The 26,960-nt window shown below is 37.3% G+C and overlaps 4 protein-coding genes across 6 annotated transcripts; 2 read left to right on the top strand and 2 right to left on the bottom strand.

The window, feature by feature from the left end:
- The first annotated feature begins 344 nt into the window (after positions 1–344).
- LOC121744402 (DNA mismatch repair protein MSH6-like) lies at positions 345–8,149 on the top strand. 2 transcript variants are annotated; one of them, XM_042137925.1, is made up of 22 exons: positions 345–422; positions 534–1,375; positions 1,731–1,863; positions 2,017–2,119; positions 2,213–2,266; positions 2,370–2,444; positions 2,629–2,697; positions 2,782–2,865; positions 2,978–3,172; positions 3,412–3,944; positions 4,035–4,164; positions 4,366–4,457; positions 4,554–4,732; positions 4,804–5,006; positions 5,087–5,188; positions 5,723–5,885; positions 6,284–6,570; positions 6,656–6,793; positions 7,048–7,127; positions 7,245–7,344; positions 7,422–7,551; positions 7,623–8,149. In XM_042137925.1, exons 2-22 carry the CDS (start codon positions 538–540, stop codon positions 7,850–7,852), a joined length of 3,918 nt encoding a protein of 1,305 aa, XP_041993859.1. In that variant the 5' UTR covers positions 345–422; positions 534–537; the 3' UTR covers positions 7,853–8,149. The 2 variants fall into 2 exon arrangements, with proteins under 2 accessions (XP_041993859.1, XP_041993860.1); XM_042137926.1 differs by lacking the exon at positions 7,623–8,149 and having other exon boundaries at positions 345–1,375; positions 7,250–7,344.
- Positions 8,150–8,298: 149 nt separating this feature from the next.
- Positions 8,299–10,593, bottom strand: LOC121744403 (E3 ubiquitin-protein ligase MARCHF8-like). The gene is made up of 7 exons (XM_042137927.1): positions 10,381–10,593; positions 10,171–10,242; positions 9,471–9,538; positions 8,986–9,103; positions 8,783–8,860; positions 8,600–8,695; positions 8,299–8,498 (listed from the first exon to the last, which is right to left on the bottom strand). Exons 1-7 carry the CDS (start codon positions 10,570–10,572, stop codon positions 8,412–8,414), a joined length of 711 nt encoding a protein of 236 aa, XP_041993861.1. The 5' UTR covers positions 10,573–10,593; the 3' UTR covers positions 8,299–8,411.
- A 4,212-nt stretch (positions 10,594–14,805) lies between these two features.
- LOC121744179 lies at positions 14,806–15,590 on the bottom strand. The gene has a single exon (XM_042137626.1). The coding sequence runs from the start codon at positions 15,554–15,556 to the stop codon at positions 14,909–14,911; it is 648 nt and encodes a 215-aa protein (XP_041993560.1). The 5' UTR covers positions 15,557–15,590; the 3' UTR covers positions 14,806–14,908.
- A 7,014-nt stretch (positions 15,591–22,604) lies between these two features.
- LOC121743027 (probable beta-D-xylosidase 2) lies at positions 22,605–26,339 on the top strand. Of its 2 annotated transcripts, XM_042136207.1 has the most exons (8): positions 23,041–23,179; positions 23,424–23,489; positions 23,590–23,871; positions 23,947–24,116; positions 24,230–24,327; positions 24,414–24,764; positions 24,838–25,251; positions 25,505–26,339. In XM_042136207.1, exons 3-8 carry the CDS (start codon positions 23,614–23,616, stop codon positions 26,095–26,097), a joined length of 1,884 nt encoding a protein of 627 aa, XP_041992141.1. In that variant the 5' UTR covers positions 23,041–23,179; positions 23,424–23,489; positions 23,590–23,613; the 3' UTR covers positions 26,098–26,339. The 2 variants fall into 2 exon arrangements, with proteins under 2 accessions (XP_041992140.1, XP_041992141.1); XM_042136206.1 differs by lacking the exon at positions 23,424–23,489 and having other exon boundaries at positions 22,605–23,179.
- Positions 26,340–26,960: the final 621 nt, after the last annotated feature.

Genomic DNA, 26,960 nt, shown 5'->3' with positions numbered 1-26,960 from the left:
CTCTTTGTGAGATGTTCCAAATAGTTTGTGTATGTTGAATTTCACAGTGTGTAAATCTCATCCTTGGTAGTTTCCTTCTTAAATATCACTCTTAGTTACACCATCATTAGTTCAGTTTTATTTTCTCTCGAACTCCATATCATACCATAACACCACTAATCATCCCAAATTATAAGTATAATAGTTTTAATTTTATCATTTTCTAATTATTCTCCAATTCTATACTACTTTTTAATTGTCAGTACTATTATTTACTATAAAATAAAAATTAATAGCTAAAAATTGAAAGACTACCTAATTAAAATTTATAAAATTTTCTAAAACGAACGTTGAAATGCAGGCGCCGGATGGAGCTTCCTCCTTGCCTCAGTTCCCGCCAACACTCGCCATTTTCATTCCCGCCCTCCCTCTAATGCTCTTCGGTATCCGTTCCCGCTTTTAAATCTCTCTCTCTCTCTCTCTCTCTCTCTCTCCCCTACTGATTACTGAAAGGTCTCCACTCTCTCTTGGTCGCACATTCACATTCTATCAAGTATAATGGCGCCGTCGAAGAAGGCCACCAACGGGCGCTCGCCGCTAGTCAATCAACAGCGTCAGATCACCGCTTTCTTCGGCAAGAGCCCGTCGGGATCATCTCCGGCTCCTTCAGAATCGCCCTCTCCATCTCTCTCCAAGCTAAACCCTAACCCTAAAGTGGGCCCGCCTCCAAGCCAGAGTCCCATCACTCCTTCACCTCTCAATTCCAAGCGTAAGAAGCCCCTCCTAGTTATCACCCCCAATTTCGGCGCCTCTTCGGCTGAGAAACCTACCTTGGAGAAGAAATCGTACGGGGCGGAAGTTATTGACAGAAGGGTCAGGGTTTATTGGCCGCTGGATAAGTCGTGGTACGAGGGCGTTGTAAAGTCGTTTGATGAGGCATCTGGGAAGCATTTGGTTCAGTATGACGATGCCGAAGAGGAAAGTCTGAATCTTTCGGGGGAAAAGGTTGAGTTGATTGAGGAGCCGGTGAAGAAGAAGCTTCGGAGGTTAAGAAGGTTTTCAGTAGTGGAAGATGATGACGACGAGGAGGAGGATGAGCCTGATCTCAAAGAGCTAGAAGATGATTCGGATGATGAGGACTGGGAGGAAAATGCAGGGAATGGAATATTGGAAGATGAGGATTGTTTGGAGGATTCGGAGTTGGAGGAAGAGGGGAGTGGTGGAGCTGAAGATAGGAAAAATACGAGCTTCAGGAAACGGAAAGGGGGCGAAGGAGAAGTCGTTGCTGGTAAAAAGGGAAAAATTGCTGAGGAGTTGAAGAGTTGCTTTTCGAAGGTTTCTCCTTCAGGAAAGGCTGAGAATCTGATCGAACCTATTAGCAGAACTAGTACTTATAGTAAGTGATGGAATAATTATGTTTGTTATGAAGTAATTTAAATTGAGAGCTGTGTGTTTGTAATAGTTTAACTTGATTACGTCATTCTTTTGAGCCTTTCTGTTCTACCTCTTCAAAAGTTCATGTTACATTGTTACTTTTTATGATTTGTTTAGTTTAATAATCAATATCAGCATAGTAATACTGTAGTACATTTATACCTGGCGACTTTTATCTGGTAGAAATGGAAGTACTAATACTTATTGTTGATATCTACTTAATATGATAGGATGCATGTTGTGGACTTCTGTAAACTTAATGTCAATAGAATGGTATATTGTACGATCGGCAGTAAATCTGGATTTTGTCACTGCAGGTGTAAAGGCATCTGATACAACCAAAGAACGCTCTCTTTCTCTAACAGCATCCCTTCTGGATAGCCCTTCAATGGTAGACACGGCAGAAAGATTTGCCAAACGTGAATCAGAGAAATTGCACTTCCTTGAGTTGTAAGTTGTTATGTAGCTTTGACCTCCCTTCTACATTTATGGAGATGCCTTCTAGTAATGCTGTTAGCATTTGGTGTTCTGATATTTGTTTGAGGCATTTGCATTTGCTAAGATTTACTGGGAACAAATTTGAACTGATTCTCTCTCTGGCAGAGATCGTAGAGATGCCAACCGGAGGCGCCCTGGGGATGAGAAATATGATCATAGAACCTTATACTTGCCTCCAAACTTTGTGAAGAATTTAACGGGTGGCCAGGTAATTGATTTATTCATAATTTCATTTAACTGGTTTTATCCCTGTTTGTGGGTATCTTCAAATAGTTTATCTGATGTGTTTTGTTAATGTTAGCGGCAATGGTGGGAGTTTAAGTCGAAGCATATGGACAAAGTTCTCTTTTTCAAGGTATCAGCCAAACTCATATATAGTAAAATTTATAGTCAGTGCTATCAATGTAACTCATTACTTTTCTGAGATTTGCAATGTTTATCTTTTATTGTTGAACCAGATGGGCAAGTTTTATGAACTTTTTGAAATGGATGCACATGTTGGAGCCAAAGAACTTGGCTTGCAGTACATGAAGGTACTTGACTTGGTTGTTATTTATGTTGACATGCTACTATTATTAGATGAGAAGGAGAGAATCTTGATCATACAATTGCACTTCTTAGACTTGTACTATCTATCTGTCACATATACATATGCTACTTTCATTATTTTAGCACTTAAAATTAAAGCTGTTAAATAATGGTTGTTTGTGCTGCTAGGGAGACCAACCTCACTGTGGATTTCCAGAGAAGAACTTCACAATCAATGTAGAGAAGCTGGCAAGAAAGGTTGTCTTGCATTGTAAAGGTTCTGGTTTTAGTCTACTCTAGTTCAATTATAGTTATTTTAATTTTGATTTTTAAATTTGTCAGGGTTATCGAGTTCTTGTTGTGGAGCAAACAGAGACACCTGAACAGCTTGGCATTCGTCGAAAAGAAAGTGGCTCCAAGGATAAGGTCATTGAAGCAATTGTTCTTTCAATTTCACTAAATTAAATAAGTCCTGGAACTCATAGGAAAACTTATTTATTGCGTTATGATGTTTAGCAACTACTGCTGATCTTTCCAGGTTGTCAAACGCGAGATATGTGCTGTTGTGACTAAAGGAACTTTAACCGAGGGAGAAAGTTTTACAACAAACCCCGATGCTTCATATATAATTGCTGTGACGGAAAGCTGCCAAATTTCAGCAAGTGAACAAGGGATCCACATTTTTGGTATCTGTGCTGTTGATGTGGCTACAAGCAAGATTATTCTTGGGCAGGTGGGATTGAAAAACAGAATTATATTGTTTCTAAGCATATAAAGAGCTTAATGTCTTCAATATGCTTGTGTCCTATCCTGAATAAAGATTTTATGGTTTGACCTGGTGGGACATGTTGTTACTCTTGATTCGTGAATCCATGAAGTAGATAGTGGATTTTGTGTATTTTCTTTTATATCAGCAGACTTTTATCACATCGATATTTTCTCTGTGATATTAACTATATTCTCTCCGATCAGTTCAGGGATGATGCTGATTGCAGTTCGCTTTGCTGTTTATTATCTGAATTAAGGCCAGTGGAAATTATTCAACCGGCTAAGTTGCTGTGTACTGAGACTGAAAAGGCACTATTTAGGCATACACGAAATCCCCTGGTTAATGAGCTGGTTCCTTTCTCTGAATTTTGGGATGCTGATAAAGCTATTTCTGAAGTTACAAGCATTTATCAGCGCCTTGGTGGTCATTCCCATAGTTCATCAGAAAATAATGATTCTTCAAGGGAGAATGATGGTAGAAACTGCCTACCAGAAGTGCTATCCAACCTCATAAGTGAGGGTGAAAATGGAAGCCAAGCACTATCAGCACTTGGTGCAACTCTTTTCTATTTAAGGCAGGCATTCCTTGACGAGTCTCTCCTCAGATTTTCTAAATTTGATCTGCTCCCATGCTCTGGTCTTGGGGAAATTGCCCAAAAGCCATACATGGTTCTTGATGCTGCTGCCATGGAAAACCTTGAGATATTTGAAAATAGCAGAAATGGAGAATCTTCTGGGTAACTTGGAACTCTTCTCATTTTTGTTTCAAAACTGCTTGTTCAATGTCATCTTATTTTTCCTCTTCCTTGTCGTTCTTGTGTTTTCAGGACATTATATGCTCAATTAAACCATTGTGCCACAGCATTTGGTAAAAGGCTACTGAGGACATGGCTAGCCAGACCTTTGTATCATCTCAAGTCAATTAAGGAGCGACAGGATGCTATAGCAGAACTGAGGGTATATTTGACTATGATAACATCTCTCATCATAAGTTCTATTGTCTACCGCCCTTAATGTTTTCATTTGATGTGTTTGAATCTACTCAATATGAGAGGAGCTAGTGTAACCGAAAATTTGTATTGTTAATTGCTGGTTCTGGTAATTTGACTTCTGATGGTAAAAATGACTTTTTAAATATTGTTTTGTTTTGAATCATAGGGAGTTAATCAACCTAATGTGCTTAGCTTCAGAAAGGAGCTATCGAAACTACCTGACATGGAACGCTTGCTTGCACGGATATTTGCTGGCAGGTGAAGTTGCAGAGATTTTCAGTTTCATACATTCCATTGATTTTGCTGTACTGCATCCTTCAACTGATTCTGTTCTTGGTTTCTGGGTAAATACAGTGAAGCTAGTGGCAGGAATGCAAATAAAGTTGTTCTCTATGAGGATGCATCAAAAAAGAAGCTTCAAGAGTTCATTTCAGTTCTTCGTGGATGTGAAATGATGACCAATTCGTGCTCTGCAGTTGGGGCTATTTTAGAGAATGTGGAGTCTACACTACTACGTCATCTATTAATTCCTGGTATAGGCGAAATACCTTTCAGTGTATGTAACACTCCTTGGTTATTAGCTCCTTATAATGGATGTTTCCAGGTTCAGGGATTCCCGATGTCAATCCAATTTTGAGGCATTTCATGGATGCCTTTGATTGGGAGGAGGCATATCAATCAGGGCGCATCATACCTCGAGAAGGAGCTGATCTTGATTATGATGCTGCATGCCAAGTTGTTAAAGACATTGAATCCAGTCTCAAAAAACATCTAAAGGAGCAGCAGAAATTACTTGGAGATCCATCCGTAAGCATTTCTAATATAGCCTGGTTTATGATGATTAAATTTCTTGCATAATTTAATTTGATTTCACCCCATTCTTCCAGATCTGTTATGTAACAATTGGAAAAGATGCGTACCTTTTGGAAATGCCTGAGAGTTTGACACAGGCGATTCCGAAGGAATTTGAGTTACGATCATCTAAGAAGGTAAAACCGCAATGTTTGACTGTGCATTCTGTATATGGCATCTATTTCAGATGCCTTGCTCCCAATGAGACTTAAACATCATTGATTTATTGGAGTGGGTAGATTGCTTGTCCTAGAAACAGGGTTTTATGCAGAACAAAAGTATTCCTAGTGCTGATTGGAAAATTTATGGGCTCTGTAAAAAGCTTCAGTATTTCCCAAAATTTTGTTAATAGTTGGTAAAGTGCAATGATTTCGAAAATGTGTTGAACAACTTTTATACGACATCAATCAGTGATTACTTGTAATTTTAATAGCAAAAAAGGATGTATTTTATTCCATTTTGAAAGTAAAATCTGCCAAAAATTTAAGCTTGCTCCAAAAATGGAAAATGGTCCATTTGTCCTCCAGTAGCTTATGTCACAAGGGCTTGTGCTTCATTCATAAATGTTCCAGTAGGTCTGGAATCTGGAATATGTTTGACTATCTTGAGATATTTCTTGTCTTGCTTGGATCTCTATTTTCTTTGATAACTATCTAAACGATTTATCTCAGGGTTTTGTCCGATACTGGTCCCCAGTGATAAAAGATTTAATAGGAGAGCTTTCACGAGCTGAATCTGAGAAGGAGTCAAAATTGAAGAGCATTCTTCAGAGGTTAATAGAACGATTTTGTGAGAATCACATTAAATGGAGGCAATTCATCTCTACTGTTGCAGGTAATGTATTACTGTCTAGTGGTGTTCTGAATCTGGAGTTGGACTTTTCTCGGTGTTTGTGTGCACTATGATTGTTAAGATCTTTCCTTCTATGGGAAAGTCGAGACAAAAAGAGATTGGCACTTGGCTTTAATTCTTGCCATGTCTTAATATCTTAGGTAGAAAAAACCCACGTCTAAATTTATTTTAGATAAGAAGTGACAAAACTTTGCTTGCCAAATGTATCTGTTTTTAGCTTTTTTCTTATAGTACTCCTATTTTATTTAAAAACCTTCATATATATTCGCTTCCTTTATATGCAATTCAATTGATGTTGTTGCAGTTTTAGTAGTTTTTGTAGTATAGAGATTGGATATCTGGATATATTTAATGAATGAGAATTGGTTCCTGTTTTGCAGAGCTGGATGTCTTAATCAGCTTATCAATTGCAAGTGATTATTATGAAGGGAGAAGTTGTCGTCCAGTTATAGCTTCAGCGAATCCTGATGAAGTGCCATTCCTCAGGGCAAAAAACTTAGGGCACCCTGTTTTAAGGAGTGATTCCCTCGGAGAGGGCACCTTTGTCACCAATGATGTCACTTTAGGTGGTTCTGGTAACTCCAGCTTTATACTGCTTACCGGTCCTAACATGGGTGGAAAGTCTACTCTTCTACGCCAAGTTTGCATGGCTGTAATTTTGGCCCAGGTTTGGTGTTGGATCTCTTTTCCCAAAGCACTGCTCGAAGTTATTCTGCTTTCCTTATCAACACGTTCACTTTGATTCTCAACAGATGGGAGCTGATGTACCCGCAGAAAGTTTTGCTTTGAATCCTTTTGACCGTATATTTGTTCGAATGGGTGCTAAAGATCAGATTATGGGTGGTCAAAGCACATTTCTGACAGAGCTTCTGGAAACTGCAGCCATGCTGGTGAGTTGATCTTGTCGATAGGGTAATGGATATTACCTGGTACCTAACATGTTAAAACCTAATGGGAGTGTAGGAGAAAAAAATTAAATGTCACTGGGATTCGGAAAAAGGTACTCGTAGATGGGTTACGTATTAGGTTTGCAATATGTACAGGGATTGATTATATGATTTATGATCAGGCTTTATTCTTATAACGAGAGGCTACCTGTATTTGACATCTTGCCATGCTAATTTGTTGTCAATGATGAATATAGACATCAGCAACGCGCAGCTCACTTGTGGCACTGGACGAGCTGGGACGAGGAACTTCCACATCAGATGGGCAGGCCATTGCGTATGTACAACTTTTTTTGTTGAAAATTACTAAAAAACAAGTATCCTTAATTCTCTCGGCTTTAGCGAACAAGCATATTTCATTCCTTAAATCTTGTATTTTGGTCTCTTTTGGCAGTGCAGCAGTGCTCGAACATTTTGTTCACACAGTGCAATGCCGGGGAATGTTTTCTACTCATTATCATAGATTAGCTGTTGACTACAAGAGTGATCCTAAGGTATTGAGACTCGAGCAGACAGTTGATAAAAAGTTTCGAAGCTTTATGTAAACCTTCCTGCTTGAACATTCATACAGGTCTCCCTCCGTCATATGGCTTGCCAAGTCGGAAAAGGAGCCGGAGATCTTGAGGAAGTAATCTTCCTTTACAAATTGACACCTGGCGCATGCCCTAAAAGTTATGGTGTTAATGTTGCTCGGTTAGCAGGTACGTTAACTGTTGAAATAGTTTCTGGAAAACATCAAAGATCACTCCCTTACTGGTGCTATTATTTCCAGGACTTCCTGATACAGTTCTACGAAAAGCTGCAGCAATGTCTCAGGAGTTTGAAGGAACTTATGGCAACAAATTAGTATCCACTCATAGGTGGGAAGACAAAGCATCATTTATCATCGAAAACTTGATAAAGATCGCAGCTACTACAAACTACCACACTCTCGCTGAAAGCAAGAATATTGGCTTGTTAACTAGCCTGCAGTCGAGAGCGAGTTTACTTCTACAACAATAGTAGGAACATTTCCTGTACAGTCTACCCAGCAGATTTACGAAATATCCCATTCGCGTCGTATGGCGCAATTTTGACCCGTATAATTTGAGTTCAGGTGAAAGAAAACCTACATCTGAGCGGCTAACAGGTACAAGTGCCATTCCGATGATGACTTGCTCTGAGCTTGAATTTTCTAATCCAATATGCTAGTTAAGCTACAATGTTTGTTGGTGAATATATTTGAGCCTTGTTCAGATATTGTCCAAAAAATGCTACTGTAGTATATATTTTGTGAAATGTGTTGATCTTCAACTACAATTTTGACTTGTCTAGGTTGCTATAAAGTTTGTTGTAAATGAATTTCAGATATTGCTGTGACTCGTGAGTTGTGAAAAACTCTGAAAAGGAATCATCATATCATATTTATGGTGTATCCTTTCAGTTTTATTTAGAGATTGCAGATAAAATTGAAAAAAATGTCATCTTCATTATGTTTCTGTAAGGCTTTTCTATATCTTCATGTATATATGAAAGAAAATTGGAAAAGAGGGAAGAATACACAGAAGGTGCAAAGAATTGGTTAAACTTGTGCGGCCATACTACTATGCCACTGCTCTTCATCTTCATCTTCATCTTCATCGGAGTTTGTCCTCCCACTATCTGCATTCTGAAACGCATGTAAAATGTTGAGTTGAGTTATTGAACAATTTGCAATATGTAACTAACTAGGTACATATATTTATGGACCTATATGTATATCCAAAATACCTGATAATGATGCCGAATGTTGTTCTGTAGTGCTGATAAAATCCTAATCAATATGTACATGGGAACCACTATACCACTTGCCCTGGCTATAAGCACCTGCAATATCAGTCCAAAATACTTTAACTTAATTTTTTATTTTCTTTTTTGCATAAACGTTTAATGGTAGAAAATGTGGCTGCTTACAGTTAGTAATGAAAAGGGGTAATCCCCTGCTCCAGTTATAACAGCAAATAAGTGTCTTGTCAGAAGAAGAGCTGTGAGCTGCAAGAGTAGTAAAACTCAAATTTTATTAAGCTATTAATTCAATCTTCCAACTGTTCCTGCATGTAATTATGTAAATTTTCATTTAAATATAACTCAATAATTCAGAAAAAAAATATACTCACAATTAGAGCCAGTGTTATGCAAAAAGAAGGGCTTCTATGATCTGCATCTTCACATTGATGCTCTGTTTCAACTATTTCATTTTCTTCTTGCTCATTTCTTGGCACTTCCAAACTCCCCCTGTCACATTCAATGAATAATACTACTATAGCATTAATATTTATGCACACAATGATGTATATGATGCATGATAAAGATTGATGGCATAAAATAAAATTATATAGTAGTACTATTAAAATGGGATGTGAGGCTTATCTCTTTATTTTTCTTCTAATAACCAACTTAGTGGGGCATTAGTAAGACAAAAAACATAGTATGGGTTTTGAATTATTAGCCTCAAATTGAGGACAGATTAAATAATAAGCCAAGAACCAGCCGGTGTATTTAAAAAACAAGAAAAAATAAATCTTAATTTAAATGCATAGAAATTAATAAGTCTCTCAATTTGTAGAATACTAATACTAAATTGAGAGAGAAAAGTGGATACCTTATTGTCACTGTTGCATCGATTGGCTTTATTTTCTTTGGTGGCGATGTGTACCCAGGTTCAAATTTCTGCAATTAAATTTATAAATGAAAAAAAGTAGGTTTTCGTTATAATTATACTACTACTAAAACTAAAAACTCCCTTTTTCATTAAAATATTATACCATCAACCATCTTCGAACTGATCGCAAAAATGAATAAAAAGAAGTGGGGAGACTATATAATAGTGGGAATTAATTTGGAAAGAAAACTAGATAAGAACATATGGTGATGGTGTGTCCCATCCCATTCTTGTAGACTGTAGTAATAGAAAAATAAGCAAGTATTCAACTGGATATGAAGGCATCCTTATTTATACTCCAAAAACTGACATTAACATCTATCTTTTCCTTTTAGCACAGTATATATATCTGGATAACCACATACACGCACTATTAATAATGGAGTAAATCTAAATATAAAAATAAATGTAATGAACAAAAAACATGAAATTCCTTTTTCTTCCTTTGATTTAATTTCTGAGAAAGGACAATCTTGAGCAAAAATAGTGGAAAAAAAGGAATATGAGAAGCTTCTCAAACAGGAAAAACGACTCAAACACGAATTCTAAATCACAGAAATCGAATTATCAGCGAAAAATGAAGAATTTGAAACCAGTTTTCTACAAATTTCGCCTCGCTCTCTCTCTCTCAATATCTCACCTGTAAGCAAATTTCGCAAATTGTATTCCCCTTTTCATCGCACCATCTCTGTACGCAATCCCTGTGTGCAAACTGGAAAAACAAGAATATATTCAATGATAAAAAAGGAGTGCCCCAAAATACGTGTGTGTAGTATATATTTACACACACACACACACAAATATACACTTATATAGTAGTAGTAGTAGTAGTAGTAGTAGAGATGAATACCTTGACAGTGCCAGAGCAAGCACAAGGAGTCTCGAGAGTTTTGCAGCTCTCAAATTCTTCTTCGTGGCAAATTCTGCAAATATTTGAACAACAAGAAGAAGATGATCTCAAATCATCTATCAGTAACACCATTTCTCTCATTTCCTCTGTTTTTTCCCCTAAAAAATTCGGTAATTTGTAGTAGTAATACATATTTGGAGATGCGAAGTTACGTTAATACCCTCTAGATTCAAATTTTCTATTTATCGATATCATATGTTTTGTCAAACTTTAATAAATATGGACTCCTCCTTACTTTGTGGTCATTATCATCCTAATTGGTTTCTACTTTATAGGCTCTTAATTTAAAACAATTTTTATGCTACGTCAATACTCCATTTATGTGTATTACATCCATTTATTGTGCTTTGCCACGGCCGGAAATGTAGTTCCACGATGAATTTGTTTTTCGAATTTGTAACCATTTCTTCCTAAGAGGAATATGATATACTACTATAACAAGAGTTGCAATGATTTCTATACTATAAACAATATTTGGTGTTTATTTTATTTTATTTGTGAATAAGATCGAATATTTGGTTTTAATGACGAATAAACCACTTATAAAATAAAAGTATGCGGCGGTGTGCAATAATGTCTTCTTGATGTAATTATTTGTAGTCAATCGTAGCTGTAGAACACCAATAAAAACATACTATGAAAAAAAGGGACCTTACTTACCACTTTTTAAAAATAGAAATTATACAATAATAATAATAATAACCTGAAATTACTTAGTATTTTTGAAAAATATGAGTTGTATGATTGCTGGATCAACGGCTCACCAAATTACACTTACCAGAATTTAAATTTGTGGGCCCACAATTGACCACAACACGCTCTCACATCAGCTACATGCCCATTTCCGGAGGGCCCCAAATTCAACCTGAAATTACTTAATTTTTTAATACTACAAAAATAGGAATTAAAATATTACTACATAAGTGGGAATAGGATGGCGTATTATTTTATTCGTAGTTATGGATAAAGAAATAAAATAAATAAAATCTTCATTTAGTTGTTGTTCCGTTGTTGGATTGGATCCATGGATGTCAGTGTAGCCCGCAATCCGTGGACTTGGACTGACCCGAATAGTCCGCTAAATTTCTATTATTCTATTTTTTTAATTTCTAGCCCGATAAAATTAAAACCCGATAAGCTCGCATCCGATTAACCCGCAACTCGTTAGAGCCAGACCCGAAAACCCGATAAAATTTCTATTATTCTATTTTTTACTCCTAATTCGACACTTCATTGACTAATTTTAACATATAGATAACTAAAAAAATATCTTTCATTTTTATACTCCCTCCGTCCCATCTCATGTGATGGATTTCTTTTCGGCACGAGAATTAAGAAAATGATATGTATTGAGTTAAAGTGGAGAGAGGAAAATATGAGAGAGGAAAAAGTAAGAGAGATAAAAAGGGAATAAAGTAAGAGAGAGAGAATAAAGTAAGAGATGGTTGAAGTTTTATTTTTAGCTAAAAAAGGAAATCAATCACTTGAGATGAGACAACCCAAAATGAAAAGTTGATCACTTGAGGTGGGATGGAGGGAGTATTAAATATACAAATTATATATTAAATTTTTATTAATATTATAATTGTTAAATAAAATATCACTAAAAAATATATAAATTTCTAAAACATGCATTAAAATTCCACGAAATATCTCAAATATTAGTATTTGATCATATTTATGATTGAGTTTAAGCATATATCTCAAATTTATCATAATTAAATAATTTATATTTTATAAATATAACTAATTTTCATCATGATTTATTGGATTGTTCGCATCTTAATCTTATCGGTAGAAACCCGATTAACCCGTCGGGCTAGCCCGAAACCCGAGCTTTTAGAGTTAGGGTCGAACTTTTATAACCCGAAAAATACAACCTGGTTAGTCGGCACCCGATTAACCTGCAACCCGAATAGGATTGGCCTGAAACCTGATGGGCCGGCCCGATTGATATCCCTAATTGGACCTATAAAAATGAGATTGGTAGAAATGATACTTGAAAGCAAGCTCACGGGAGAATGTGGTCATGCTCACGCTATATATAAATAAGGAGGATATTTATCGGTTAAATTTTTTAAAATGTAAATATATATGGTTGACGAAAATGAAGCAATAACAAAATGTTGAGCTTCCATAACATACATCCTCGAATACGACGTGCCATAGTAAAATCTATATAAGATATTTATTTTGTTTTATAGTACTATAAAAACTTAACAAACAATTTAATATACTTTTCACGTTTTTGTACCCATTAGAATTTAGAATATCAAGTTACTTGTAGCAATATGCAATATGGCTTCATGTTATGCTTTATCTAATTTGATGTGTTTTTAAGTATTTGGAGTTCAATTGGTGTTATTCTTACAACACTAGTACTCCACAATATAATGATTTGGTATTGTGTTTTAACGTGATGCCATTTGCTGCTTATCCTCATTATCTTTGCTTCTTTCTCCCTCTAATTTCATTTTTTATTCTATTTCTTGCTTCTTGACTGTTTCTCTTTATTTATTTTTTTTAATTTGCATTAAATTATATACTATATAGAAAATGTTTGCAAACTTTTTAAATCAACCAAAACCTTTCATAGAGGATTGGGTTTTATCGATTTTGAATAAATGGATATATGTGTCTTGCAAGTTGCATCAATTGTTTCAGTGGTGATTGGAAATTGAAATAGACCTCAAATTGACTTATATTAGAAAATTTTATTTTGCATTAAATTTGAAGTAATCGCTTGATTTTTCTTTTTCCATTGAAATGATAGTGAAACGGGACCCATAGACCTGAGGTTGGTGGGCCTTGTGAATGTAACATAACTTAAATAATTATTTTATTTTTCATTAATATATATAGGAGATATTTTTTTTGTGCTGTTGTAAATTCTAATGCACTTTTATATACACTTAATCTCAGCTGGGTCAATTTTATGCAGACAACTGAAAATTTTAAAATGCATCTTTTGTGGTTGATGCAAAAAAATGTTACTCCACTACTTATTTAATTGTCAAATCCATCGAACATTGTCTTGAGTTGTAGTCTCGATATTTTGCCGGCCTTGAGCGGCTGCTGGTCCTGGATCAGTTGATGCAGTGGGCCTCGATCAGTCGAGCTCGTCGGGCTTGGAGCCGGATCGTGGCTGGGCTGTGTCATCACGTGCGCTGAGGCCCTATCAGTATACGTTGGGACATACTCCTTCTTTTCGCAAATAGGAATCCCGTTTTTCCATTTCATCCATCCACGAATAGAAGTCTAAGTTCATTTTTACATAAGCGGTATTAGGGTCCCACCTTCTAACATTTCATTTAAAACTAATATATACAAGTGAGACTCATGAACCAATAGCTTTTTTCACTTACTTTTCTAACATTTCTTAACATCCGAGCCGAAAAGAAATGAGACTTCTATTCCCGGAAGGAGGATGTATCTGTTATGAATGGAAAAAATTGGGACATTACTAATTATACAAAATAATAGTTGTAGGGCAACTTTAATCTCAATTTTAACCAAATCTTCCTCTCTTGCGGTTTTTAAAAGAGTGGGTTCAAAAGACAAAATGGGCCGTCAGATATTTTCTAGATCACAGTTTATTTTACAGATATTGGGCTCATTTTTAAGCCGGCCTTCACATCTTGTGATTTTCAAGTTGCTTTCATAAAAACAGAATTAAATTCATACTACAATCTTTTATGATCATGTTACCAGTTTACATATGATTGTTTATAATTCATATGAATGAAAAGTACTTGTTTTAATTCCATTCTTTTACTATACTACTATCTTTTCTTTTTCTTATAATATGAACTTTCATTCGTTTCAACTATTAGTTCGAAATACCTGTGCAAATGTATTTCGATCACGTAATAATATCTACTGAAATTTAAAATTTGGTACTACAATTATTTAGGATTTCGATTTGGTTCAATTCAAATTTTTTGAAAATTTCAGTTTTGAGATTTGGAGGTATAAAAATCGAAAAAACCAAATAACTGAATTTATTTTTTTAAATTATATGTGGCGTAATATATCTCACCTAAAACAAACTCCATTTCTATTGGTTTATATATTAATAAACATTATGATATTAAGATGTTATGATGATTGTAGTTCTTTGGACATGTTTGGTTGATACTAAATAGTTAGTATATTTTAATTTTAACTATAGAAAATTAATTTTCAGATTTTTGGTATTTTTTGGATACATTTTGCAATTTTTTAAAGTTTGGATTATATTTTTTTCAGAGGATTAAGTTTGGTTAAATTCGACGTTCGATTGGGTTCAAATTAGATAAAAAGAAACTGAAAAACGATTGCTCAACTTACATATGTATAAGACTAAGAGTAACAACATAATTTAGATATCGAAAGCAACATCCATACCATATCACAACTTATATGTACATAACATTAAAGCTGATGAGGCAGACCAAGACCATCTCCTATTTTATAAGCTTCATTACATTCAAACGCTAAAGCTTGAGGGTATGATCCAATGCCGAACCTTCGCCTTCACCGTTTTCTCTCGAATCGGCTCCAAACTCGGCTTCCACCCCTTCCCCGACATCTGCCTCCTCATAAACTCCGGCCTCTCCTCCAATATCTCCGCAAAGCAATCCAATCTCGCCTCCTCCTCCTTCTCCCTCTCATCCAATCGCTTCCTATTCTCCGCCGCCGAGACGCCTCCCATCGCGGTGCAAATCCGCGCGAAAATCGGCACGAATCCGGTGTACGACACCAGCGCGGCGTTCGCGAGGATTAACCGCCGAGCTTCCTCCGACGACAGCTGGATCGGCTTTCCCCTCCTGATCCGGAGCATTAGGTAGGTTTTCCTGATCTCGAGCTTCTGATCCGCCGGCAGCGGCGCCGGCTTTTTGCCGCTGGCGATCGGATTGAATTCCACCACCACGTGCTGCGGGTGCTCCAGCATGAGCTCCGCGGCGGTGATCGGTGAGTCGTAGGTGACGACGCCGCCGTCGGAGAGGATGACTCTTCCGGATGCGTCGGGCAGGCGGTGCGGCGCGGCGTTCCCCATCGGCGGCGGAGGAGTGAGTGTGTGTGTGTGTTGAATTAGAAGATTTAAATGGAGAAGGGAGTGTTGGAGTAAAAGCATGCGTTTTGTTGGATTATAAATTAAGAGAGAGGGAGAGGGGTTTGTTAAACCGCTCCAATTTTGAGATTAGTGGACTCAGTAACAACTAATTACAATGTCAAATGAAGTTGTTACTCCATATTTTTATTTTTAATACCAGACTAAATAATATACTGTACATAACAATATAATGTATGACTTTCAGAAAATAGAGTGAGTGTACATAACAATATAATGTACGTAAAATGAGTACGACTTTCAAGAAATATATATTTGGTTGACTTGGTGTTGAATCACATAAAAATGCATTAAAAATGAATTTAATTTCTAATACATGCACACTATATTCATTTATTTTATAGTGTAAAATATATAGACTATAATAACACAATGTCTCTAGGTTAATCTGTTACATCAAATTATTGCAAGTCTCTTGATTTAGTAATTAATAAGATATTATAGGAAGTTAAGTTTGATAATTTATTTTGAAAATAGTAAATTCATGTCAGAAAATAGATGGAGAATTAACACTTGCTCAGGACATATTAGCGAGATTGGTAAAAACTAAAATGATATTAGAGACTACTTAGGAAAGTGATTAAGAATTTGTCAAAAATAGAAATAGACATTTGTTGGGGATTTGCGGTAATTTAGAAGATGTGAAGCCATATTAATATATTTAGTGTACTTAGTCATACCAACCAAACCAATTTAAGTCGTCGGTATAGAGGAACCGTTCAACGGCATTACCTTTCATCTTATATTATTATATTATGTCATGGGAAAAAGTAACTACTTATAATTTTGTCTTACAAATTAATTAATCAATATAAAAAGCAAAGAATGAAAGAGGGAGGAACATTCTTATTATTAGACATTGGCATATTGCTACTCCTAGGTTCATTTTATTTTTGGCGGAAAATAAAATATAGTAGTACTATAAGTAATGTAGGCTCTCTTTGCCTACTAGGCTATACAAATACTATACAATTGAAATGTTAATATTATTGTTCCCCAAATGAGCTTATTAAATTATATTTTAAATCCTTGAACTAGGAAAATAAATACTGAAGAAAAGCAAAAAAAAAAGGAATTTTGTAGCGATAATGGATTACATTAATATATGTTTCATTTGATTTCCACACAAATTACAACGTGTGTTACCCAAATCCTGACCGCCAAATTGAGTAAATCAAATCTTGATGATCAAATGTCGACCATTCCGATCCGGAGAATCCCACAATTTTATCGTTGCTGAACATTATATTGGGCTATTTTTTAATATTATGGTTGCTGAACATTATATTACTCCGTATATGAGATGTTTAGTCAAACTTAATTACTAGTATTTGATTTTATAATTTTGCAACATAAAACATTTTATTTTGAATTATAATTCACTTAAGAATTTAAAATGATACTTAAAATGCATGAATGTAAATAATTACACTATAAATTATTATTTTAACATTTTAAGTGAATTATAATTCAAAATAAAATGGTTTACGTTCCAAAATAAAAATTAAATAGAACGAGTATAATTTTTAAATTTTATGCATTACCAGGAGAATATGGTACACTGTATATGTACAAATTTGTACTACAACAATAAATTAATTGATGGAACGATGGTGTTCCATGCCCGAAATTCAACACCAGCCTTTGAAAATTGAAATTGAGTTGATCATGCAAGAAATGCAAACATCTAATCACAAATAATACTAGTAGTACCTATGTTCAATTGGCCTTTTTTAATACTCATTAAAATCTTACTTGGGTATCGAATGAAATCAGAGGCAAAGCTAAGTGAGAGGCCATCCTCCACCAATTTTAAGTTTGAGTATATATTATATATGTCTACTATAAATATAACGATTGAATGTGACGCAGCTGGTTTTATGACAAAGTTTGGTGTGAGATAAAACACATACTTCCTCTATCCCCTAAAAAATATAGTAAATATTTAGTTCTGTATAGGTTTTAATATATACATAATTGATAAAGTAAGAGAGATAGAAAGAAAAATAATTTTAAATATTGTTAATGGAGAAAAGTAAGTATTTTTATTTTTCTTACAAATTCATTAACCAGTATAAAAAGCAAAGAATAAAAGAGAGTGAAATTAAGTAATTGGGAGAAATTTGACTTGGAATTAGGCTGGAGCACATTTTAGAGGCCTTCAAATTGGAAGCCCATACAACGGCCCAAATTCTCTCTTGCTGGACTCAGCCCAATCCGACCCGACCAGACCAAGAAAGGAAAAATGTGTAATTACTTTCATTTATATTCATCAGCAGCATATAGTGTGTTTTAATATATACAGTATGTTTTGTTTGTTCTCTTTTCTTCTTCTAGAATGAGAAAACTTGTGCGTTGTATTAATAAAACTGTGCAAATCAATATTCTTTGGCACGTAAATGAAAGGTGGTTAATACAACCAAAACTTGTGTGTTGTATTATTCATCGATTATGAACTGTCTTTAATAAAGCTCTAAAATCGTACATACCTAACTGAAATTAACAACTTTGTCATTTTAAATTCAAATTTAACACTTTATCAAACAGGCTAGAGTTTGACGCAATTTCGAGATTTAAACTAACACAATATTCCCTCTATATTTTATTTTTTTATAACATGGATATATGATTTGGTATTGGCATATTGCCCATAGGAAATGATATAGGTTCATTTTACTTTTGGAGGAAAATAAAACATATAGGTAATCAAGACTCTTTTTGCCTACTTAGAGCATCCGCAACGCGTCTCTTATCCGTCTCGGTCTCGTCTCATCCCGGAGGGAGAGTTGGCGAGACAGCTCGCCACGCGCTAGCGCTGGCGCTAGGCGTGACGCCCACTCGCCGGCCCGCGAGTGGGCGTCGTCATACTGACGCAATAAATATTTTTTTAAAATTCGATTTTAATAAAAAAAATATTAAAAAATTATAAACGGTAATATTACCGTTCAATGGTAAATTTTTTTTTTGAGTTTTACCGCCCACGCCCAACTCCAGGAGGATCTAATGGAGCACATTTAGGTAAAATTTGGCAACCAGTAGACACAGATGATCGTCATTAGACAGCTCTTTCTTCTGCTTCTTTGAGTTTTGAGATTTTGAATTTAGAGAGAGTGAGCGAAAGATTTTAAATTATGTATTTTTTTTATTTTTTTTAGGATTTTATTAAGAGCATCCACAACCGTGCTCTTGCCAGCGGCACGGTTGTGGGCCCGGGCGGTACTATTCATGCCTGCTCTCTGGCAAGAGCACAACACCCACAACTGTGCTCTTCCGCAAGGACGAGCACAATTAATATAAAATTCAATTACACAAAAACATTTCCATAATATTAAAATTCATTTAAAACCCACAATAAATATTACAAATGACAAATAAAATTAAACATTGCATAATTAAAATCCTAAAAATTAAAAATTACATAATTAAAATCCTAAAAATTAAAAATTACATAATTAAAATCCTAAAAATTAAAAATGACACTACTCGTTGCCGAATTTCGCCCACATGTGGTTGATTAGGTCTTCTTGTAGTTGATTGTGGATTCGAGTATCGCGCATTGTGTGTCTTGTCTCGATCCTCTGGCCAACCGTCGTATGCTCGCCTCGGCGTAGGGGAGACCTCGCTGTTGAGCTTCCGGCTTCGTCCTCGTCGTAGAAGCTAGCCGCCCTCGGCCCTTCGTCGGCTATAATCATGTTGTGTAATATAATACACGTGAACATGATGTCGGCGATATTATTCACGTACCACAGCCGAGCCGGGGCCTTCACAATGTTGAATCGAGCTTGAAGGACCCCGAAGGCTCTTTCGACATCTTTCCGCGCTGACTCTTGACGCTGCGCAAAAAGAACCCGTCTCGGGTCGTGCGGGTTGTGGAGCGTCTTCACGAACGTCGACCACCTTGGGTAGATACCATCGGCGAGATAGTAACCCATGCGGTATATATTTCCGTTGATGGTGAAGTCGATCGCCGGTGCTACACCATTCATCACATCATTGAAGAGTGGTGACGAATATAGCACATTCAAGTCGTTGTTGGATCCAGCAACGCCGAAATATGCATGCCAAATCCATAGGCGGTAGTCGGCGACCGCCTCAAGGATAAGCGTTGGGCCGCCGCCTTTGTGACCGCTCAAGTGTTGCCCCCTCCAAGCAGTCGGACAATTCTTCCACCTCCAATGCATGCAGTCAATGCTGCCAAGCATTCCGGGAAAGCCATGGACTGATTCATGAAGACGAAGCAACCGTTGGCAATCATCAGTGGTGGGTGCTCGAAGGAATTCATCCCCAAAAGCAGAACGAACGCCCTCGCAAAAATTCTTTAAACATAGGATTCCAGTGGACTCACCGATATGCAAATACTCGTCGAACATGTCGGCCGTTTGCCCAGTAGCGAGTTGTCGGATGGCACACGTACACTTCTGCAACGCCGTGATACTTTGCCGGCCGGCTGCATCTACACCTGTTTGAAAGTATTCAACACGTGCGGACAATGTGTTGACAATTCGCATGAACAAGCGCTTTGACATGCGAAAACGGCGCCTGAAGTAATCTGCCGGAAACCGCGGCTGGTCGGCAAAGTAGTCGGCAACGAGCCTTTCGTGGGCTCCCTCCCGATCACGATGGATGTACCGTCGATTTGATCTGGTTCGTTGAGGAGGAGGAGCAGGGGTATTCGCCGCGACATATGCTTCGTAAGCGGCACGATGTTGTTCGTAGTATTCTTGTTCTTCGCGTTCCGCTTCCGCCATAATATGGGTGAAATCCATTTGAGATTTTGAGTGGGTGATGAATGTGTTGATAGTTTGTATGAGAATTATGAATGAGAGATGAATGAGAGATGATTTGATGTGATAAATGGATGATGAATGTGTGTATTTATAGATGATTTTGGGGAAAAAAATAAAAAAAAATCAAAAAAATTCAGAAAAAACGGGAAAAAACGGCCATATTTTTGGGATTTGGAAAATATTTTTTTTTTATTTTTTAGCATTATTTATAATTAAATACCGATTTTTAAAAAAAAAAATAAAAAAAGTTTAAACACAACGGCTATGCCGTTGACGAATGGGAGCGCGCCACGTGTGCGTCCGCTAGCACGGACGTGCTCGATACATCGAGCAGCGCCGTGCCAGCGGCGCGGCTGCAGCGGCGGCGGTCCTGCGCCTTGCCAACGGCGCGGACGGCGGTGGCGTCTTTCGCCACCGCTGCGGATGCTCTAATGTGGTTTTTTTATTTTTTTAGAATTTTAAGTTGTAATTTTATTTTATTTAATGAAGTGTGTTTTTATTAATTGAATTTGTTAGAAATAAAAATAAAAAATGAAATTGAATGAATAGTTAAGAGATGAGATGGTTAAGAGATGGCCTAAGAGAGTGAAGAGATGAGACGGTTAAGAGACGAATAAGAGCCAGCGTTGCGGATGTCCTAAGAGAGTAGTATTAGTCCTAAGAGAGTAGTATTAGTATACTATACAATTAAAAAGGCATTTCAAAATTCTATTGGTAAAATGCTACTCCATGTTAATTTTATTGTCCCTCAAATGAGCTTATTAAACACTCTAATTTTTGCTGCTATAGCATACCATATGTAAAGAAACAGTCCGTGACGATGTAATATTAAAACATGAGTATGTCCCCATAAAGATACGTACATATAAATAAAACAAAAACATAAGATATTATATAATACTAATACTTTGCCACTCTATGCCCAATGATCGATTGCCATCTGTATTTTTGAAATTTAAGTAATGCAACTTGCAAAGCGGGCAAGCATATCGGAGTTGCTTGTAAGCATCGTTTTGCACAATTATGTGATTTCACTTTCTATCTTATGAAACTCTATTATAGGCAAAATACTACCTAACTCACTTATGACATTTTTGTTATTTAAAAACTAAAATAATGTAGAAATTATATTTGTCCATGTAATCATTATTTAGATTGAGATATTTTTCCACAAGAGATCCCCCAATAAGAAATAATGGATGTACCAAAATAGTTGCAAACTCCTCAAAATTGTAGATCTAAAATATTTGTGTCTTCTTGGGCTTACTCTTGATTCTATTCATGTTTGTCGATTGTCACTATGAACAAGAAAAAATACTTAAGTCGTCTAATAATGTCTCAAAATATGAAGTTCGTAATAAATAATCTCTAGTTCGGAGTGAAAGAATTTATCAAGATAAAAACTTTTTTAAGAAGGGAAAAATCATCAGACCACAAAAGTAACAAAATAAAAGGGTAATGACTTGACACGAAATTGTACATCAAACTCTCACTAGTTAGGGATTAGTGATGATTTCAGGTTCCTTGGCATTGAGATAATACAAAACAACTACACCAAAACTATCAACATGATTTCCCACCCATTTGAACTTCTTATATTCTTAACATAGCAAGATTTACCAACATATTTACAACTTTAGTTAGAGCCTTGATAAATGTGTGACAGATATGTCACGTATAAAGTAATTTTATTTTATTTTCTTACAAAGAATTTGTTGTTAAAGGGCATGATAGTTATTACATGGAAATCTGTAGGAGTATTATTTATTACTACTATTACTCTAAACTATCATAAGTTCATCCTTGTACAGATCTAGATCTGTCTCAAATGTTAATCTACTCGTATTTTTCTGGAAAAAATCAATTATTATTACTTTTTTCTTACATTATTTTTTTTTCTCATATTTTATTATCCATTTACTTAATTCATTAAACACCATTTTTAATTCTCTTGCCGAAAGAAACTGCCCGATTAATTAAGTTTGTTTTGCCCAAATGTCAAGCAAACTTAGCAAAAGATTTGTTAAACATCATCCATTTAATATAATGTACATACATTAACTTAATCAAATGACACTAAAATACAATAAAAATAAATGCAGTAAATAAAACAGCACGAAATATGCATTTGCTGATCACATTTTTCGTGGTTTTATGGCTTCACCTAATCAATTAGAAATAGAGAAATATAACATGAATAAAAGGTTCCATAAAAGGAAACCTCACTTTGGTTGCAACTTGCACCTTTTGCCTCCAAATAGTGGATTTAAAATTTGTTGATCCTCGCAACTTGCAACCCTCTCTCTCTCTCTCTGCTTCTCTCTCACCAAAATCATGGGCATCCATCCATCCAAACTGCTCTCTCCATCATCTTTCATCACTGCCAATGCCATAATCCCCAACTCATCTTCTATATAATTGTAAACTCACTCCACTTTCCCCATTCATTTCATACCTAACCATGAAAATATCCCTCGCCCTTCTCTTCCTGCTGTTGGCGGCGGCCGGAGCGCGGGAGCCTTTTGCCTGCGATCCGCGCGACGCCGCCACCAAAACGCTGCCGTTCTGCCGGGCGGATTTGCGCGCGGAGGAGAGGGTGAGGGATTTGATCGCCCGCCTCACCCTGCAGGAGAAGGTCAAGCTTCTGGGGAACAATGCCGCCGCCGTGCCGCGCCTCGGGATCAAGGCCTACGAGTGGTGGTCCGAGGCGCTCCACGGCGTCTCCAACGTCGGTCCGGGGACCAGATTCGGCGGTGCGTTCCCCGGCGCCACCAGTTTCCCGCAGGTCATCAACACGGCCGCCTCTTTCAATGCCTCGCTTTGGGAGGAGATCGGCAAAGTATGATTCTTCTTCTCCATAAGCAGTTAAATCGTTTAAATTTTAATTTAATTTTAAGTGGATCACTTTCTAGTGTTACTTTTTTTTGTTTTATCAATTTATACAAAACAATTCTAGCATCATGTTGGTCTAGTAGTAGTGTAGTTATTAACATCTGAAACCAAATATATCAAGTTTGAGTCAATTTCTATTCATTTATTTATAAAAAATAAACAATTGTAGCTTTGCATTTTTCGAATTGTAGGTGGGATATTTAATACTCAAACGATATTCATAAAGTTGTTCTTATAAATTCAATCGCAGTGTATAGGTATGTATATTTAACAGATAGTTGCATCAGAAACCATTATCTTGATTATATAAACGTTATCTCATGTATTCAATTATTGCGCTTTCCGAAAATGGGACAGGTTGTGTCGGACGAGGGCCGAGCAATGTACAACGGCGGGGTAGCGGGGCTGACATATTGGAGCCCGAATGTGAACATATTGCGGGACCCGAGGTGGGGGCGCGGGCAGGAGACTCCCGGCGAGGACCCGCTTGTGGCCGGTGAATATGCGGCGAGGTACGTGAGAGGTTTGCAGGGGACGGAGGACGGAAACCGGCTCAAGGTGGCGGCCTGCTGCAAGCATTACACGGCCTATGATCTCGACAACTGGAGCGGAGTCGATAGGTTCCACTTTAATGCCAAGGTATGGAATTACTCTGCATATTAATGGAAACATACTGCAGAGTTTTAAATGGAAACATTGTCCCGCAATTTGCAGGTAACCAAACAGGACATGGTGGATACATTTGATATTCCCTTCAGAAGCTGTGTGAAGGAAGGCAATGTTGCAAGTGTGATGTGTTCTTACAATCAAGTTAACGGCATTCCTACCTGCGCTGATCCCAAACTTCTCCGAGGAACCGTCCGTGGTGCTTGGCGTCTCAACGGGTTAGAACATGTTCTTAACTCAAGAAAAACCATAAAACTCACTCCCATCAAAAAACAAGAAAAATAGCCTTATCATTGTATCTGAGTTCTTGAAATGCTGATCATGTCATTAGATACATTGTCTCCGATTGTGACTCTGTCGGCGTATTCTACGACAATCAGCATTACACCTCAACTCCAGAAGAAGCTGCTGCTGATGCAATAAAAGCAGGTAACTAGATCACATTATCCATCAACATCAATTCCATGATCATGGACTGTTTGTTTGATTGATGTGAAACTTTTGTTGATCTCAAGGTTTGGATTTGGATTGTGGGCCTTTCTTGGGAGTTCACACAGAGAATGCAGTTAAAAAGGGGCTTCTCAAAGAAGCAGAAGTCGATCTTGCTCTGTTTAACACCATCACAGTTCAAATGAGGCTAGGAATGTTCGATGGAGAGCCATCATCTCACCCATACGGCAACCTTGGCCCGAACGACGTCTGCTCCCCTCCCCACCAACAACTAGCATTAGAAGCTGCTAGGCAAGGCATTGTTCTGCTCAAAAACCAAGGCCCTGTGCTGCCTCTCTCTACACGCAAGCACCACCCCATCGCGGTCATTGGACCTAATTCCGATGTTACTCTCACCATGATAGGCAATTATGCTGGTAAGAAGATTAAAAAAAAACCTACACACTATGTGAGCTTTTGTCTTACATTCTTTCGCCATTTTTCGTGCAGGTGTGGCGTGTGGTTACACGACGCCTCTGCAAGGTATAAGGAAGTATGCTAGGGCAATTCATCAGCCGGGCTGTGCAGATGTCGCATGTGCTAGTGACGCGTTGTTTGGTGGCGCAATTGAGGCTGCACGGACGGCTGATGCAACTGTCATGGTGATGGGGCTGGACCAATCTGTCGAGGCAGAGTTCAAAGACCGGACAGGGCTCCTGCTGCCTGGGCGTCAACGGGAGCTCATCTCTAATGTTGCTGCTGCCTCTAAAGGCCCAACCATTCTTGTGTTGATGACCGGTGGTGCGGTTGATGTCTCCTTCGCCAAGCATGATCCGAAAATCGGAGCCATTGTGTGGGCCGGCTATCCTGGCCAAGCCGGTGGTGCTGCCATTGCTGATATCTTGTTTGGAACTCATAATCCTGGTAAATATATATACTGATTTAGGTTATTTGATCATGGGAGATGGATCATTTCGTAACTACCTTAAAATGAGAACTTGTTGGCAGCACAAAATGTATCATATCAGTTGCTCGAAACTGATATATTTGTGCTGCCAACTGATATCACTTGGCTACGAATACCATTTGAGTCACCAACTGATATGTTTTGTGCTTCTAACTGATAAGTTCTTCAACTGACCATTCCTTGTGATATGTTGAATGTTTGATTGTATAGGTGGGAAGCTTCCAATGACATGGTATCCTCAAAAATACCTCAACAACCTGGCTATGACAGCAATGGACATGAGGCCAAATCCTTCAAAAAATTACCCTGGGAGGACTTACCGGTTCTACCAAGGGCCGGTCGTGTATCCATTTGGTCACGGTCTAACCTACTCCAGCTTCGTGCAAACGATAGCTGAGGTGCCTAAGATGGTGTACGTCCCTGTGGACGGGCGCCACCACTCCAACACGACAAGCCAATGGGTCAGGGTGACCCATGCCAGGTGCAGCCGGCTGTCGCTTAGCTTTAGTGTGGACGTGAGGAACGTGGGGACGAGGGAGGGGTCCCACACGGTGCTGGTGTTCTCCAGCCCGCCCGGGGGCGGATGGGCGCCCCACAAGCAGCTGGTTGCGTTCGAGAAGGTGAGGGTGGGCTCGGGCGGGCAGGAGAGGGTGCCTATCAGGATCCATGTTTGCAAGCATCTGAGTGTGGTGGACACGGCCGGGATTCGGAGGATTCCGATGGGAGACCACGCGCTGAGTATCGGAGATTTGAAGCATTCTGTTTCACTTCAGCCGCAGACACTTGGTGTCATCAAATCATAACTCAACATTCTTGGTTGATTGGTAATTTAGTGTTTAGGCTTATTGGTTCAACTAGTGTTTGGAATTATGGTTATTTTTAAGGAATCTCGAAGATATTCCAAAACAGATTCGACAAAGAAAGGAATATGATTGATCAAGATTATTGTATGGAAATGAAGAAAGACCTAATTGTTTTTGCCCAGATTTTTGTTGTAATTGTATTTCAAGAACAAGGTAATGAAAAATGAGGTACTTGGGAAATAGCTTAAAAGTCCTATTGACTATTTTCTTAGTGCAACAAGATAATACAGATGTACTAACAATGAAACTGATATTCATATGCAATTTTCTAATTACCTTGCTCTTTTGCTTTAGATACGCTAAATTAGTACAGTATATAAATCAATCAGATTTTTTAAGGGTAGTTTTCAATATTTGTAACATAAATTAAGGAAGTTGGACTTTTCGCAATTATCTCATCTTTCTTTTTCCGGTATATTACAAATTTACACTTTGACGTGACAGTCGCTTTAAAACACGTGGATAAAGTAGCATTAGGCAAAACAACATCTAAGTAAGTTCGAAATAACTTTTTTGTTCACGTGTTTTAAATTTGCTATCATATCAACGCATAATTTGTCCGAAAATGGATGGATGAATCTTGTGATAATATTCAAATTATAGTATACAAAAATCCATCAATCAGATAGGCCCAATTTTAGTCCCACTAATTTACACTGGATTTTGGTTACAGAATAGATTGTTTCTGGATCTGTGTTGTACAAATCGTCAGCTCTATCAAAGTACTATTCCTTTTTAAGAGAGTAATGCACAAGTTGGACCTTAACCCATGTAGGGATCAGACCAGTCCGGATTCACTAATT

This window comes from Salvia splendens, chromosome 8 (assembly GCF_004379255.2).
Source record: "Salvia splendens isolate huo1 chromosome 8, SspV2, whole genome shotgun sequence".
In the NCBI taxonomy this organism is placed as follows: domain Eukaryota; kingdom Viridiplantae; phylum Streptophyta; class Magnoliopsida; order Lamiales; family Lamiaceae; genus Salvia; species Salvia splendens.
Note: the sequence above shows the minus strand (reverse complement) of the source record. Positions and strands in the feature narration are given on the sequence as shown.